Genomic DNA, 15,451 nt, shown 5'->3' with positions numbered 1-15,451 from the left:
GAAATCATTTGCAATAAAGTCATTTAAATAAAAAAGTGCCATGTTATGAACATTTATTAGCTTTAAAAATTCAGATTGTGAACTATCATTAGATTAATAATAACGTGGCTTTACTTGAAGGGTAAGATAGGCGAAGAGTTTCTTATGGGTGTCGTTTTGAGCTTCTGAAGCGACGTCCCGGGGTCCATGAAGTGCATGATTTAGATTGTTGATCTCTTTGTCCCTCTCGGCGACCTAGAAAAAGTGTTTCGGGGGGGAACTCAGTGACAACATGAACAACTCAGAGTTATAGTAGTTGTTAACTGACTTGGGTGAGTAAGAGTTTGATGCACCCGTGGGCATTCTCCAGGTCCGATTTGACTTTGGTGATGTCTGTCTGCAACCCGTGAAGCCTACAAAAATAAAAAATTAAGCAGGGCGCAAGGACAAAAAGTAACTTCTCAACAAACCTTCCATCTGCCGGCCGCTGTCGATCATCTCCTTCCGCATGATGAGGCGATTTAGGAGGAAGAGCTTTGACTTCATGGGTCTGCATTCTTTAGGAACACCAAGCTGCTTTTCACGTGAGCAAAAATGTGACAAATGCGGTTTATTAAATATTTCATTCTACATTTTTGCAAGAAAGGGCAGGCCCCAACTTTAGAGCCCTCTGGAGGCGTGAAACGGTAGTACAACAACAACAATGTTGGCATGGTATCATCAGATTAATAATAGGGTATTTTAATTTGACCTCTGGTGACATGTTCCTGCTGCCTTTCCCGTCCCGTGTGGCGGCTCCGCAGTGACATCACTGCATTTTTCAGAATTTTTCAGGATTCCTAGTTGACAGTTCCGACGTGGGTATATTGCAAAGCCAGGGCGCCCCCGCCCCCCTAACTACTTTACACTAAAAGTGCAATTACGAAAGTATACAGCGCGTTAAATAGTTAAAAATATTGTTTTATATTACACATACGCCGTTTGAAAAACACGACGATAAGTGTTCGCCCGCAAATGAAAGCTTGGTAAATGTTTACGGTCAGCGTCGTGTGACGTCATCGGCTAACTCGCAGAATTGCGCTAGCTACGGTTTACAACGTAATAAAAGGCAGGCGCAACTGTACGGCAATGCCACTTTGGAGTAATTATTATCGTTCATGATAATATTATTTCAATATTATTATTTTTAAGAATATTATTTTGGACAGGATGTTTGCACGTTTCATTAAAATAGCAATTTAAAAAAAAAAAAAAGTCACGAGGGCAATCAACCTTGATCCTATTTAACGCGTCATAAAGGCAACCCGTCATTTTTTTCTTTCTTAAAAAAATAAAATAAATATTCACATTACAAACGCAATGATCCTAACAAGACAGGTCCAACTTTGGACACACAAATACAGTAGTTTTTGCAAAGTCTAGTTGCGGACTTTCCTCACAGGTATGTATGAAATTTTAATTTGGGTTGTCTTGAGTATTTTCGCAAAAAAAAAAAAAATGGATATCTGCCAGTAGACAGCAGCAAGCACATATATACCATTCATCAGAGCAATCTAAAAGTTAATGATTGACAATTCTTCAATATTTGTAGCAGATAAGCACCATGGACAGCAACAAAGATACAAAATGGTCCAAGCTGAGGGCTCGCCTGCACATGCTGGGTTACAACGACAACCTCGGAGAAGAGTCCGTGCAACTTGTTGAGCAACTTTTCAGGTGCAGCCATCATTTCTCCTTTCTGATCATTCTGAGATTGTCAACTGATTGTGAAAGTGACAAAGTTACGCACTTGAAACTCAAATCATCTGTATAATGTTCAGTGATTTGGTCCACACCACGGAAAGCCTGCGCGAATCTCAACGATCAACAGCCAAGTCAGAAAAAGAAAGCCAAAACACTGATGTCCGCCTGACGCGGGAGAACCAAGAGCTTCACTTTGAGCTCATGATGGTGAGGGGTGAAAGAGCCCAGGTGACCAGAGGTAAGTGTGATCATAATTATCAAGCCCTGCGGTGACCCTGTGAAACATCTCAATCCAGAGTTGAAGGTCTACATCACGAAGCTGGAAAATGACGTCACGTTGCTCAAGTCTTTGAACGAGCAGTATTTGCACGAGATGCACAGCCTTGAGAAGGACTGCAAAGAAAAGGCCAAGCTCATCCGTCAATTACGACGAAAAAATGTCAACATCTGGGTGCAGGCAGTAGGTAAAGTCGCAGGGCTTTGGGTTGGAGGGTTAGCACAGAAGTCTTGATTGAATAATTAAACCTGTTCTGTCCTTCCTTAGATAGAAACAATCTATGTGCATCACCTAATGCTGATGATCTTCTGCACGAGGAACTCACAAACTTAAAAGCAGAGCTGGAAAATTCTCAAGAGAGCATACAACACTCAAATAATCAAGTACAATAATCAGAAATGAAAGTAGTTCCCTCTTCAGATATTTCTTTTAACGACATGTTTCAATGTCTCACCAGACACTGATGGATGAACTCCAAGAGACCAACATGGCCCTGGAGCAGAAGCTCAAATCAGCGCAGCGCAAGTCCTCGAGTAAAGTGATCGAGCTCACCTCAAAGAACCACGAACTGTGTCAAGAGATCACGGACATTCGCAACCTCGCCAAGATGATGGAGATGGAAAAGAAGCAAAAGTTGGAAAAGGCTGAATGGAAGTTGCAAGATCTGAAAGTGAGAATGAAGATCACTTGGATTATTTTGGGGAGAAACATCAAAAAACGGAAGATTTGTTTCTCCAACAGGCCGTTATCCGAAAGCTTCAGGGAGTCATTAGAGAATTGGAGGATCAGCTTAGTAAAAATACAATGGTACATATTGCTACATATCGAAGTAGTCATCTCGACCCACCGTCCGTTTCACTCCTCATTCCCGATTGCAGACTTCAGAACTACCAGAGGAACGTGAACGAGAGCTGAAAAATATTGACCATCAGAACAATGTAAGCCCATTGTCTTCTTGTTATTTCTTCTTTTTTTTTTTTCTTCCAGGAAGCTTATAACCTAAGGGAGCAGAATGAAAAATTTGAGGCAATGTTGGAGTTTCTGGAGGAAGAGAATAGCAGGCTGCAGGCCAAAGTGGAGAAGATGATGTCTGTTGGTAAGCTGCAGCGCATTTTAGACTTGGATTTTGTTTGAGTGATCCCACAAGAGACTGTCCACCAGAGAAAGTCTTGGTTCTGGAGTTGGAGGGTTGGCGGACTAAATACGGCATTTGCGGACTGGAACGCTCGCCATCGCGTCTGGATGCCTTTGTCCAGAGTTTGGAAGAAGAAAGGGATCACTATCGTCAGGAGGTTGAACACTATAAGAACATTCGAGGGAGGAGTCCCGTAATTGAGGTAAGAGACCCAGAACATCAATTTGTTGAAAATACAAGAGAAACATCTTGACGGGTGTCTCTTAATTTGCATAAGGCCCAAGACAGCTTAAACATGTCGCCCAAAATTCGAAACCCCAAGGATCGGTTCAAAGAGGCCGAAAACAAAGTCCAGCAAGAAGTAGACCAGGTGACAGAAGATATATTGGAGGAGGAACTTCAGGTTAGTCGACACAGTTTTAACCTAGAACAGCAACAAGATGAGTAAATTTAATGCAAGCCATTTCCTCATCCAGCAAATGCAGGAGAAGCCTGCAGGACCTTCTGTTGAAATCAGAAACCTGAAAGAGCAGCTTCGCCTGGCAAAGGAAAAAATCGCAGAGCTTTCAGAGGAGCTCCAAGGGGCAAAAGAAAATCTCCAGTGTTTGACCTCTGAAAAAGACTCACTGGGAGATCATCTTGAAAAGGCGGAAATGGATATTCAGATGCTGAAATCGGAGAACGACGAACTGATGGAGGAATTGAAGGTCAGTACTGGAGAGTCTCCTGTGTCCATGCTGGATCAAATTATTATTTTTCTAATCCATAGCAAAAGCAGCTGCAGTATGAGGAGCACCACTCCAAAACATCTGCTGAAATGTTGAAACTGGAAGAAAAGCTCAAAGAGGCAAAAGATGAAGTCCAGAAAATGAAATCAGAAAAAGATGCTCAGATGGAGGAAATGAAGGCAAGTACTGGGAGATGCCCAGATCTGCTCTTCACTTACAAATTCCTTCTCCATAGCACAGCTGAAGCATGACGACCAGCAACCAGAAACCTCTGCACAAATCGTGACACTGGAAGGGAAGCTCAGACTGGCAGAAGAAAAAATCCAGCATTCAACGACTGAAAAAGACTCACTGAAGGAGGAACTGAAGGTCAGTGCAGTTTGTAGTTGCACCAAGCACCGCTATCAAGTTAAGGTCATAAACTGAATTCATGTCCTAACTATCCATCAAATGGAGATATGTCAACTGAGGCACGACGAGGAGCACTTAAAAACTACAGCGGAAATCAAAAAACTGGAAGAGAAGCTCAGAGTGGCAGAAGAAAAAATCCAGCGGTTGACAGCAGAAAAAGACTCTCAGAAGAAGCAACTTGAGGTTAGCGTAGTTTGCTAACAAAGGAAAACAAGGTTATAAAATTGCATCAACAGAATTTATTTTCTAACTATCCATAAAAATCAGAAACGTCAGCTTAAGCGTGACGAGCAGAACTCAGAAACCTCGGAGGAAATCCTCAAACTGGAAGAAAAGCTCAGACTGGCAGAAGAAAAAATCCAGCAGTTGATGACTGAAAAAGATTCACTGACGAAGAAACTTGAGGTTAGTGCAGTTTACTAACCAACCACCAGTATCAAGTTAAGATTTTTAATTTGCATACACTGAATGACTGTCCTAACTATTTATTAAAATCACCTACGTCAGCTGAAGCACGATGAGGAGCACTCGAAAACCTCTGCGGAAACTCTCAAGCTGGAAGAGAAACTCAGACTAGCAGAAGGAAAAATCCAGCAGTTGACGGCTGAAAAAGACTCACTGAAGAAGGAACTTGAGGTAAGCGCAATTTGGTAACCAAGCCCCAGTAGCAAGTTAAGGTTATAAATTTGCAAAAACGGAATTAATGTCCATCAAAATCAGAAACATCACCTGAAGCACGACGAGCAGCACACAGAAACCTCAGAGGAAGATGTTAAACTGGAAGAGAAGGTCAGATTGGGAGAAGAAAAAATCCAGCAGTTGATGGCTGAGAAAGACTCACAGAAGAAGCAACTTGAGGTTAGCATAGTTTGCTAACAAAGGAAAACAAGTTAAGGTCATAAAAATTGCATAAACTGAATAACTGTCCTAACTATCCATCAAAATTAGATCCTTCAGCTGAACCAAGATGAGCAGCACTCAAACATCTTTGCGGAAATTGTAAAACTGGAGGAGAAGCTCAGACTGGCAGAAGAAAAAATCCAGCAGTTGATCACAGAAAAAGACTCACTGAAGAAGGAATTTGAGGTTAGCGCAAATTGCTAACCAACCACCAGTATCAAGTTAAGGTCATAAATTTGATCCATTGAATTAACGATGTGCATCAAAATCAGAAACATCAGCTGAAGCACGAAGCGCAGCACCAAGAAACCTCTGCAGAAACCATCAAACTGGAACAGAAGCTCAGACTGGCAGAAGAAAAAATCCAGCAGTTGATCACTGAAAAAGACTCACTGAAGAAGGTTAGCGCAGAACTTTAATCCACGCATCCATCCATTTTCTACCGCTAATCCAGAGTAGATCAGAAATGTGCAAAAACCAAATTAATATCCGAACTATCCATCCAAATCAGAAAGATGGCGATCCGAGGACATCTGCTCCGGTGTTGGTCCAAACATTGAGAGACAGGAGTCAAGTGGCAGAAGAAACAATCCATCCGGTGACATCTGACAAAGAATTGAAGGTATCTGTAACTCCATCAAAGGTTCTTCGCCTAATCTGGAACTTTGATTTGTATTCATCAACACTCCTCCCTCAAAGTTCTTGTGTGACTCCTCACTCATTCTTTGTGTGTTGTGGGATCAAGCTGGAGAACCCGGAGCTGCCTTCACAGGTTCTCGGGCTACGGGATCGCGAACGGCAGATGGATGCTCATTATGTCGGGCTTCTTCACAATCCGGAGGAGACGGCAAGAGAGAGAATAGCAGTCTCCGGTCTTAGGTTGGTTTTAGGGAGTATCGAGACGGGGGAATGTGATGAAGACCAAAGCGGGACCTTGACTTGACGGAGTCTAAGTGCAGTGTGAAAACTTTAAATTCTCTTAAGGCAGCAACAAGAGCAGATTCAATACGCGCTTTTGGACCTCCAACAAATGCTGTCTGTGAAGAACAACGAGTTACTCACCACTCAGTCCCAGATGGAAAAACTGAAGGACATCATCGGTATGGCTGTAGAACTTGTTCCATGAGTACCCAAGTTTCATTCTTTGCAAATATTTTGCTAGAGTCGCTGAGTCAGCAAATTTACCAGCACAAGCAGGAAGCCGAGGTCCTCCGCATTTCTTTCTCAGCGTTGAAAATAAGAAAGGACGTCCTGGAGGAGGAGGTGGTGGCCAAGACTAAGAGACTGGCGCTTCTCCAGGAGCAGCTTGGCAAGAAGGTTGCTTCTGTTGTCATCCATACACGTCTTCAGGAAGAGTCGAAATAATAAAACGCACCTCTGATGTGAGTATCGCCATCACAGATGGACGTGGAACTAAGAAGCCAGGAGAAGGAGCAGGCCGCTCAGAGGTTGCTGGAGACCCATCAGGAAGCGCTGTTGCAAATCAGAAGAGACAACGAATTGATCATGGGAGAATACAGGAGGCTGCAGGACGACGTGGCCGCCATGACGCAGGAGAAGCAAGTCGGTACATGAATACGCGCCGGTCAAGTCCTACTTGATTCAAATCGAATCATCTCGTCTAGGTTGCACATGAAAAGATGGAGGAGGCTTTGCGTGAGCGTGAGGAGCTCAAACTGAGAGTCCATTCTTATGTCAATACGGTGTCCAGGATTGAGAACATCTTGAAGACAAAGGTGAACTTCACGTGGATTCTTACTGACTCTTATAGCAGGAGAGAGGAGGATGAAAATGTGGCTCGTTGGTCTAGTCGTATGATTCTCGCTTCGGGTGCGAGAGGTCCCGGGTTCAAATCCCGGACGAGCCCTCTTATTATAAAACGTATTGCAGGATCAGGAGAACCAGGACCTGGCGGAGCGCTTCCGCTCGGACGTGCAGGAGCGGGAGCAGCGGCTGCAGCAGGTGGAGGGATTCATCGGTACCGTCCGTATGGAGCTCCTCTCGTCCGAGACGGAACGGCAACATCTGCACGAAGTCCTCGGGAAGAAGATGCGGGAGATTCAGCAGGTGAGACCCCATTTTTCTAGCGAGCTTGTCTTCTTGAGGGTCGGAGTGACCCAAAACGAGATTTCTTTGCCTCTCTAGCACATGCATGACTTGCAGACGTACAAGGCGCAAGTGGCGACGTTGGCCCAGGAGACGTCTCAACTCGAGGAGGAGGTCCGCGTCCATCAGGAGGAGAAAGTGACTCTCCTGGCTGAACTGGTGTCAGTCAGAGAGATCTGCGTCAAAATGGACGCGGAGAAGGAAATCGCCGCCCGGCAACTTTTGCTCAAGAGCATGGAACTTGAGAGGGTGAGTGAGTCCGAAAATAAAAATCTAGACTGACAGAAATTGATTTTTAAAAGCTGACACTAAATTCTGATGAAAACATTTTTGTTTAATCCAATTTATTGATTATTCACAAAAATAATCGACTCTATCGATGATTAAAATAATAAACAGAAACCTGAAGTCCAGTCACCAAATATTCGAACTCACCTCGCCGTTTGTGTGTTGCCAAGGCGATGACAAGAGAGGAGGACGCTCTGACAGAGGTGGTTCTCATCAAAGAGCACCTGGCCAGCGAGAAGCTGCTGGTTCGCAACATGGAGGCCATGCTGTCCACCAATCGACAGGAGATGTTCCAAGCCTACCAGGAGGTCAGCGAGAAAGAGGCGGAGCTTAAAGCCCTTCGCCACAAGCTCGCCCTGGCCGATGAGAAGATGTAAGACTTCGGCGCACATTTGTTGAGATTTTGATGATCACAAATGTTTTGCTTCGGCAGCGCGGCGCACGCCAGGGAGGTGACCAATCTCCGGAGGAAAATCGATCATCTGAAGAGCGAGATGGAAGTTTTGAGTCGTAAAGGTCATGAGCGGTGAGCCGTAAGCTGCAATGGGAGATGACTCAGTCTCAATTGTTCAAGTCTTGGTCATCTGAGTTGACACAATTGTAACTTTTAAAAGTGACCTTACATCCCGGTGTGGTCTTTCCCGACAGCAATGCCCTTGAGGACACGCCCTCGCAAGATGTTACCTTCAGACCCCTGAGGGCCTCCTCGCCCTTAGACCACCAGCCTGCTTCTCATCAGCCAGCCCCCGACACCTCAATCCAAGAAGAAGAGGTCAGCTTTGGGCTTACCTGACAGAAGATCCTGGACTCAAGTGACCCCACAGTTTGAACATCTACATGCTCTGCTGCCAGGGAGCTTTGTTAGAGTCAGTAGATGAGTTTCATTGGACAAAAGTAGTGCTTAGCTGCCATTTTGTAGCAGATAGTGTACAAAATATTCCACATTACTTACGGATTTTCACTGCTCGTAGTAGGGCTTGAATAATTGGAGATATTGGAGCATTTTCTCCCTCTTCTCACCTTCTGTTGATGGTTAAACATGCAGCGGGTCACATTGACCCATGGATATTCATGGGAGTAAATGGTATGAAAACACAATCCATGTTTATTCAACAAAGTATTTTATAACATGACGAGGGAAAAATAAAAAAAAATGGAGGTAAACAATGTTATATTGCACAGAAAATCCAAAATTCAAGCATAATTCTACGGCTCAATAAATACTAGTTGGCAAGTGCTGGTAGAGCTATTATACAATTATTTTATGAAGGACGGTGAAAGAAACAAAATATTTCATAATGTATATACATTTGCAGTTGGATATGTTCATATATTTTTGTTGCTCCATTCAAAATGAAACTCACTAAATAAAACACCACCTAATTTATTAGGAGTTATTAATGAATATTGTAATTTAGCTGATGTGTTTTGAATCGAACTACTCCAATAAATGGAAATTTCAACATCAAATTATTATATTATTATTATTTTTTAATTTGAGCTAACGCATGTGGTGATTTGAGGGCCACTCTTAAGTCAAGGTACCATTATGGCTCCTGTAAATTGGAGAAGAATGAAATATTAATTATCTGACTGTGGAGTGGAGCTGTTGATGGACGTGCGCTGCGAGCCCGTTGAGACGTTGAGGGACGATGCGCTCCTCAGAGGCGAGATGGACAGACCTTGCCGACGCATTTCCTGTATCGCCCTCTCGCTGGCAGCACACACACACAATGGCGTCAAACTACTATTTTTTTTTAACAGGTTACAGCAGAACCTCTTAAGCTCCAAACTCAGTTGCTGGTAATCCTTCTACTGTGTATGAGCTTCAGGATATTCAAAGTCAACAGAACTTCAGTGTTGATTCATTCACCACTAGGTGGCGATCACTGAACTCACCGTTCAAAGCGTTCTGATGTCAGCTGTCTGTTGAGGACGTCCATCTCCGTCTGCAGCTGAGAGACTTTAGTGCGGAGGTTGGACACCTCTCTCGCGTGCTCAACGCTGTCATACGGCAATTTTGTTGACATTCATTGCATATCTGTGATTTTCCAGCTTTTGCGTCCTTACTTCTTCTTGTCAGCCAAGGTGAGCCTGTCGCGCAGAACCTTGAGCTCGGATTCCTTCTCACTGGCCGTCAGGTGGGTCTGTATCTCCTTTTGGCGGTTGGTGGACAGCAGCTTCTCCACACTTTGCGTCGCCAGTCGCTCGCTGGCCAGCTGCTTTTTCAGCAGCTCCGCTTCGGAGCGCACGTCCTCCAGCTCTTCGTTCACCTGGATGAGACCAAAGTCAACTTTAGTGATGTACAGCACAGTGGTTCTGGACTTTTTGGAGTTTCTGGAGTTTTTCTAGTTATGAGCCATCACTTGGTCCATTTTCTGCCTCGCGCACCCTCTCGAGCTCCATGCTCTTGGTCGTCAAACTTCGCGCGGTCAGCTCCTTGTCGGTGTCCAGCTTGACGCAGAGTTCCCGGACAGAGGCCAAGTCAGACGTGAGGCCCGCTTTCTCCTCTTGGGCTTTGTGCAGCTCCTCCTCCAGTCGGGCCATGGTTTGGGCCAGCGTCGACACTTTGGACTCGTACGCCTCCAGGGCTTGGACATACTAGAGAAAAAGCAACACAATTCAAAATGGCTGACTTTTTCCAATGTAAATCCAGGACCTAGGGGTTGTGTGTCTCACCTGCTGGATCTCCAGCTCCTTGTGGCTGACAATTCCGTGCAGGTGCTGGCGTTCTGCCTCTGAGGAGAGGAGCTCCAGGCGGATGGAGTTGGTGATCGCCTCAATCTGCTGCAGCCTGTGCTTCCGCTCCTCCACGTCCAAGTGAGCCGTACGGTAGCGGTCCAGAAGGTCCAGTTTCTCCTGATCCTGCGAGGCCCACACGTCACAGTCAGCTGATGCTTTATAATCGTATATCGATGTCGTTCTCTCACCTTTGCCTTCAACTGCTTCTCAACCCTGGCTACGGCGCTTATGTAAGAGTGCACTCGCAGCTTCAGCTCATCGCGCTCACGTAAAGTCGCATCCATCTCCTCGTGGACGGTCTAGACGAGACAAAAGAAGCAAAACTTGGCAGTTCGTTCTTTGCTTTTCGGAAGATAATCGTAATCACATGATCCTGACTTGGTTCTCTCTGGTCATAATAGTCAGGTCCTCCCGAAGCCTTTTATTTTCCTTGGCTGTGAGCTCGTTGGTTTTCTGTACTCCCCCCAGCACCATTTGGGTTTCGTCCAACTGTTTCTTCAGACGGGCGATCTCCCTCTCGCGGCTGTTTAGCGCCCCCTGGAGTTGACTAAAACACAAATGTGTGGGATCACTGTTAGGTATGGTGGCCAAAACACAAAAAAAGTCTACTCACGCCACAGATTTCTCCATCGTGGTGACTCTGAGTCTCACATCCTCAAGTGTCTTTGCCTGAAAAAAAAAAAAAGACATTTGTAATAATAGCAGTGGAAACTCTTATGACATGTTATCAACAAGCTTGTTTGAGAAACAACACTCAGGTTGTGTCAAAAATAAAAAAAATGGTAGCTCTACCTTGTTTTCCAGTTCCTCCTGAAGACTAACCAGCTTCTCTGCTTTTTGATCCACCTCATCTTGCAGGTCATCCTTCTCCTTATCCAGCGAAGAGAAGGAGAACTGAAGGCGTTCCGCCTCCTGCTTGTACTTGGACACCTGCTGACGCAACATTGCTGCCAGACAAAAACGGAGAACCCACTCAGCCCAATTGTTAAAAAAAAAAAAACGGTTTAACAGCAAAAATAATCACCTAAGTTTTCATTCTGAATTTCCATCTGTTCCTGAGCAGCGTGAAGCTCGGAGGTCTTTATAGACAGCTTGTGTTGGAGGTCGGAGAGTGAAAACTGCATTTGCTCCTCCTGCAGCCTGACATATAAAAAGAAGATGTTTGGAGGAATTGAGCAAACAAGCTTCAAAGGAACGACTGTGCATCATCTTGCAAACCAACCTCAAAGCAGAAGCCGTCTTCCTGTGCTGTGCCACCTCCTCCGTGCTCTGAAGCAGCGCGCTAGACTGAACATCCAGCTTCTGCTCCATGTCCCGCTTGCTTTCCTTCAGCGCAAAGAGCTGCGAACGCAGGTCCAGGTTCTCCTGTTCCAGCTTCACGTGGATGATTCATATCCGAGACAACAGAAAAAGATTTCTAATGTGGCAAACACGATGGAAAAGCTGATGAAGCCCTGAACATCAGGCTTACAATGTGAATGCCATTCTGCATGTCAAGAATCCGCTTTTCTTGCCCGTGTCCGTTTGGGAGAGAAGAAGTCTGGCCAACCTAATAAAGAAGAAGATAAAAGAACAAAGTATGAGCGCTTATATGAGTCGCTGGACTGAAGCATACCAACCTTAAATTCCTCCATCAGTAAGTCTCTCTCCGCCTTAACCTGCAGGATTTTACTTTCTGCCAGCCGGAGTTCCTCCTTGAGGTTCAAGACATCATCGGACGTGCTTGACCTTTGACAGGCGTCCTGCAGCTCCTCTTGGGCCTGAATTAACCAGAGCGTTTTGGGGTCCATCTCAATTCAAATATGTTGGGGGAGAGGTCAGAGTGGATTACCTGATAATACATGAGTTTAAAGTGGTCTCTCTCAGCAGTGAGCGCTTTCACATTTGTCTGGATGTCCTCCATGCGCTCCTCCACATCCTGCAGAGCCGCCTTCAGGAAGTCTCGCTCCTTCAGCATGTCGGACCCGCCTCCCTGAACAAAGTATGTTCCAAATTCACAATATAGACAAATAAATTTTGATACAGTGTGGGGAAATCATCTCACCTTGCCCACTGGACTCCTGCTCCGGAGCGGACTACGGATGGGGCTGCTGGCTCTGCTGACTTGTCTGCAGCGTTCAGCTTCCTGGCGGTAGCGGTCCCGTTCCTCCTCAAGACTCTTGACGAAGGCGTCCAGGCGCGACGGCGAGCCTTCCCTTCCGCAGACGCCGTGTTTGGCTCGCAAGGCCTCCAACTCCAGCACCATGTCTTTGTCTAGAAGGGCACAGAGAGGAACATTTCACATCATGAACAAAACAACGAGATGAAAACGTTATCTTACCAGCAGCCATCATCTTGTCCATTTTGTCTTGTAGCCTGACACTCTCCGCCTCCAGGAAGTCCAGCGTTCCCTCCAATGTCTCCTTCTGCCTTTGGAGCTCCATCAACTGATCTTCAAGAGAGGCCTTTTCACAGTCCCGTTCAGAAAGCTCCTGGCATACACACAAATAAGACAAGTGTAAATCCCAAATTGCATCGGTCAAAATAATCGAATAAAAATCAATTACGCCAAATACTCACCGCTGTTATTTTTTTAAGCTTCTTCTCCAAATCATCAATGGCTTCCTGTTGTTTTTTTATGACTTCCTGCGTCAGAGTAAATCAGCAAAAATCATTTTTGGTTTTGTCTAAAGGAGACACGCCGTTAATAACATGCTTGCATGTGCTCACTTTGTGATCCCGCAACTCCACGTCGGCCATTTCCAGGGCTCGCTCCTTATCCATCTCCATCCGCTTGGCCAGGTCGTCGATGTGCGTCAGCTCCTGGCACAGTTCAAAGTTCTTCAAGGAGAGGTCGGCCACTTTGCTGGAGGAGTTGTCCTGCAGTCCCTTCACCTTCTGCTCAAGTGTCATGTTGCTCTCTTGCAGAAACTCAATCTGTTTGGCACAAAGCAATTTTTTTTGTTAACCTAAAGCAGGGCTGAATTTTCTTGATGGGCGCGATGGGCTCACCTGATGGTTGAGGTGGGCGATCAGTTTCTCGTCGTTGACCTTCTGAGTCTCCAAAGAGACGACATCGTGCGGTCGGCCTCCGTGAAGCGCACGGTTCAGACGCTCGATCTCCTGGTCCCTGTCACCAACCTAAAAAAAAAAAAAAATCCAATCACTTCACTCTAGATGTCAATGACACATTATCCAACAAGTTCTAGGCTACTTACTTGGTTATTTAAGACCTGTATGCATTCATGGGACTCGTCTAACTCTGACTTGACTTTTGTGACTTCATTCTGCAGCTCAACAATCCTACAAATTAAAATAATATCAAAATATCAACAATAATAATTTGTATACAATCCAATAAAATGAAATCGCAACCTGTTATCGGCCAGTTGTAGAAGATCTGCTAAGTACGGATCGTCGGGCTGGGCCGCGGGATACCTCGATGTCACAGGTGGAGGGATGAGCTCATCCGTCTGCATCCTCTGACGTCGGAAAGCGATGCGGTGCTTTTTGCCACCTGGAAAAAACAAGTCAAGATGTTCAGTATATGTGTAAAAAAAATCTGTTCATGCCCCCGGGTTTTATCATTACCTGGCGTCTGCACCACCGCTTGCAAGTTCTTTTCCTGCAGTTGCAGGATGCGCTCAGCTTTGGCTTTGCCGTCCTTCTCCAGGCAGCGGATCTTGTGCGCGTACTGATTGTTCAAGAACTTCAGGTCGCACATGTCATGGTCTAGTTTTCTGACATGGTTTTTTAAATCTGAAATAAGATTTTTAGGAGGGGATTATTATTATTCATGTTTATGGCTAAAAAACATCTTTACAGCTTACCTCTAGATATATGCTCCATTTCCTCCTTCAACTTGAGGACCTCCTGGTGAAGCTGGTTGTTTTCCCTGACCAGCCTCGCATTATCGGCTCTGTAGGGCTCCAGGAGGGCGTCACAGTTTTGGCTCGCTTTTTCTGAGAGTTTTGCATTGCGCAGGCTTTCTGTCGTATGGACCAGATCACTGAAATAAAGAGCATTTATTTTGCTTTAATTCAGATGTTTGCTTAGCGTTGCGTGGCAAATTTTAAGTTAAGCTCAAGTGAAAAAAAAAGGAGTAAATAATGTGTTGTGGTGTGTAGGAAAGGAGAGCTAAACAATTTACTTGGGTGTTTTGGTTATGGCAAAACTTTCATATTTACGCTTGAATGATACTGCTCAATTCCCAGCTCGTTTCTTGGGTTTAAATAAACGTCATATATATTAATTACAAGACTCCTTAGGTGTGTTTTACCTGAAAAGCTTCTCGACGAGAGGCAGGTTTTCAATCCCCAGAGGATGCCTATAGCCCAGCTGGTCCAGACGCCTCCTCAAGTTGATAAATTTCCTCTCCGCGCTGCTCTCCATGACTCCTAAGAAAGAGTTTAAAAAAAAAAAAAGTTAAAACAAACAAAAAAAAAACCACAACGTTGGACACAACGTATTAAACTACCACAAATATCATTTAAAAGGCGGGAAAGGAAAACTACTTAGCTAGCTAGCTAACATTCGTCAAAAGTTCCCAACACATTTTTAGTCATTTTTAGCCTGCTCGTTCACCACAGCGGCACAATTTAATCATTTATTAACATGACAAAATTCAAAATATGTCTACATTTAACCCAACCTACCTCCTTAGTCGTAAGGAAGCACTTTTGTCTGACAGCTACGACAATTTGGCATAGCAGAAATGGGCGTTATCGTAACAAGGGAATTATTACACGAGAAAATATTGAACCCAAAAATATTATTTGGGAGTGAGCGTTTTTTTTTAAGTGGTTTTTAAGCAGTTTGAAAAGAGCGCCGATGACCTCAGGTTAGCATTCGTCACCATGGTAGGAAGAAACAAAGAGGGGGGCGCGCGTTTTACCCAACAGCGTCGCCCGTGTAGACAGGCTCAGGGGTTGGTGTATCCATCTAATAGGTCCGACCATTTTGCCTCATACCGCAACTTAATTACTGTCGACTGAAATGACTTTAAAAAATCTACGTGCTCAGGTAACAACCGTCATGGCTCACCTGTTTTTGGAGTTTGGTCCTGTAACGTTCCTACCATTTTGTCAAATATTGCCGCAACATTCACAAGTTGTACAGTACGGCTTTTTTTCCACACCGGAACTATATTTACGTCTCTGTTTT

The 15,451-nt window shown here is 44.8% G+C and overlaps 2 protein-coding genes and 1 non-coding gene across 4 annotated transcripts; 2 read left to right on the top strand and 1 right to left on the bottom strand.

Annotated features, from left to right (window-relative positions):
• Window positions 1-1,308: 1,308 nt before the first annotated feature.
• Window positions 1,309-9,037, top strand: LOC125994654 (centrosomal protein of 135 kDa-like). Of its 2 annotated transcripts, none has more exons than XM_068652202.1 (30): window positions 1,309-1,420; window positions 1,571-1,695; window positions 1,800-1,960; window positions 2,019-2,186; window positions 2,267-2,382; window positions 2,457-2,669; window positions 2,741-2,806; window positions 2,987-3,095; window positions 3,161-3,336; window positions 3,412-3,537; window positions 3,611-3,841; window positions 3,904-4,041; window positions 4,103-4,231; window positions 4,319-4,456; window positions 4,541-4,678; window positions 4,781-4,909; window positions 4,994-5,131; window positions 5,222-5,359; window positions 5,446-5,574; window positions 5,685-5,795; window positions 5,919-6,052; window positions 6,158-6,273; window positions 6,336-6,490; window positions 6,575-6,736; window positions 6,799-6,909; window positions 7,064-7,240; window positions 7,337-7,528; window positions 7,738-7,940; window positions 8,001-8,093; window positions 8,216-9,037. In XM_068652202.1, exons 2-30 carry the CDS (start codon window positions 1,583-1,585, stop codon window positions 8,358-8,360), a joined length of 4,155 nt encoding a protein of 1,384 aa, XP_068508303.1. In that variant the 5' UTR covers window positions 1,309-1,420; window positions 1,571-1,582; the 3' UTR covers window positions 8,361-9,037. The 2 variants fall into 2 exon arrangements, with proteins under 2 accessions (XP_068508303.1, XP_068508302.1); XM_068652201.1 differs by having other exon boundaries at window positions 7,319-7,528.
• On the top strand, window positions 6,969-7,040 carry trnap-cgg (transfer RNA proline (anticodon CGG)). Its single transcript has one exon. It is a non-coding gene; the product is annotated as a tRNA-Pro (tRNA).
• Window positions 8,653-15,216, bottom strand: cep135 (centrosomal protein 135). The gene is made up of 25 exons (XM_049764094.1): window positions 14,944-15,216; window positions 14,568-14,685; window positions 14,119-14,297; window positions 13,880-14,047; window positions 13,664-13,805; window positions 13,507-13,591; window positions 13,301-13,429; window positions 13,019-13,225; window positions 12,869-12,934; window positions 12,630-12,780; window positions 12,354-12,562; window positions 12,141-12,281; window positions 11,929-12,069; window positions 11,781-11,858; window positions 11,532-11,683; window positions 11,334-11,449; window positions 11,102-11,256; window positions 10,923-10,978; window positions 10,688-10,856; window positions 10,498-10,608; window positions 10,247-10,432; window positions 9,959-10,168; window positions 9,638-9,840; window positions 9,467-9,571; window positions 8,653-9,281 (listed from the first exon to the last, which is right to left on the bottom strand). Exons 2-25 carry the CDS (start codon window positions 14,678-14,680, stop codon window positions 9,149-9,151), a joined length of 3,405 nt encoding a protein of 1,134 aa, XP_049620051.1. The 5' UTR covers window positions 14,681-14,685; window positions 14,944-15,216; the 3' UTR covers window positions 8,653-9,148.
• Between the last annotated feature and the right edge of the window lie 235 nt (window positions 15,217-15,451).

This window comes from Syngnathus scovelli, chromosome 10 (genome assembly GCF_024217435.2).
Source record: "Syngnathus scovelli strain Florida chromosome 10, RoL_Ssco_1.2, whole genome shotgun sequence".
In the NCBI taxonomy this organism is placed as follows: Eukaryota; Metazoa; Chordata; class Actinopteri; order Syngnathiformes; family Syngnathidae; genus Syngnathus; species Syngnathus scovelli.
The sequence above is the reverse complement of the archived record's forward strand: the minus strand, read 5'-3'. Positions and strand labels throughout refer to the sequence as shown.

Excerpts from the sequence above, each read along its gene's own strand:
- LOC125994654 (XM_068652201.1), top strand. The coding sequence starts at position 1,583 with ATGGACAGCAACAAAGATACAAAATGGTCCAAGCTGAGGGCTCGCCTG. Across the intron at positions 2,807-2,986 it reads AGCTTAGTAAAAATACAATG|GAAGCTTATAACCTAAGGGA; the intron begins GTACATATTGCT and ends TTTTTCTTCCAG. Across the intron at positions 6,491-6,574 it reads AGGAGCAGCTTGGCAAGAAG|ATGGACGTGGAACTAAGAAG; the intron begins GTTGCTTCTGTT and ends TCGCCATCACAG.
- cep135 (XM_049764094.1), bottom strand. The coding sequence starts at position 14,680 with ATGGAGAGCAGCGCGGAGAGGAAATTTATCAACTTGAGGAGGCGTCTG. Across the intron at positions 10,433-10,497 it reads AGAAGCAGTTGAAGGCAAAG|GATCAGGAGAAACTGGACCT; the intron begins GTGAGAGAACGA and ends TGGGCCTCGCAG. Across the intron at positions 9,282-9,466 it reads ACATCAGAACGCTTTGAACG|CGAGAGGGCGATACAGGAAA; the intron begins GTGAGTTCAGTG and ends GTGTGCTGCCAG.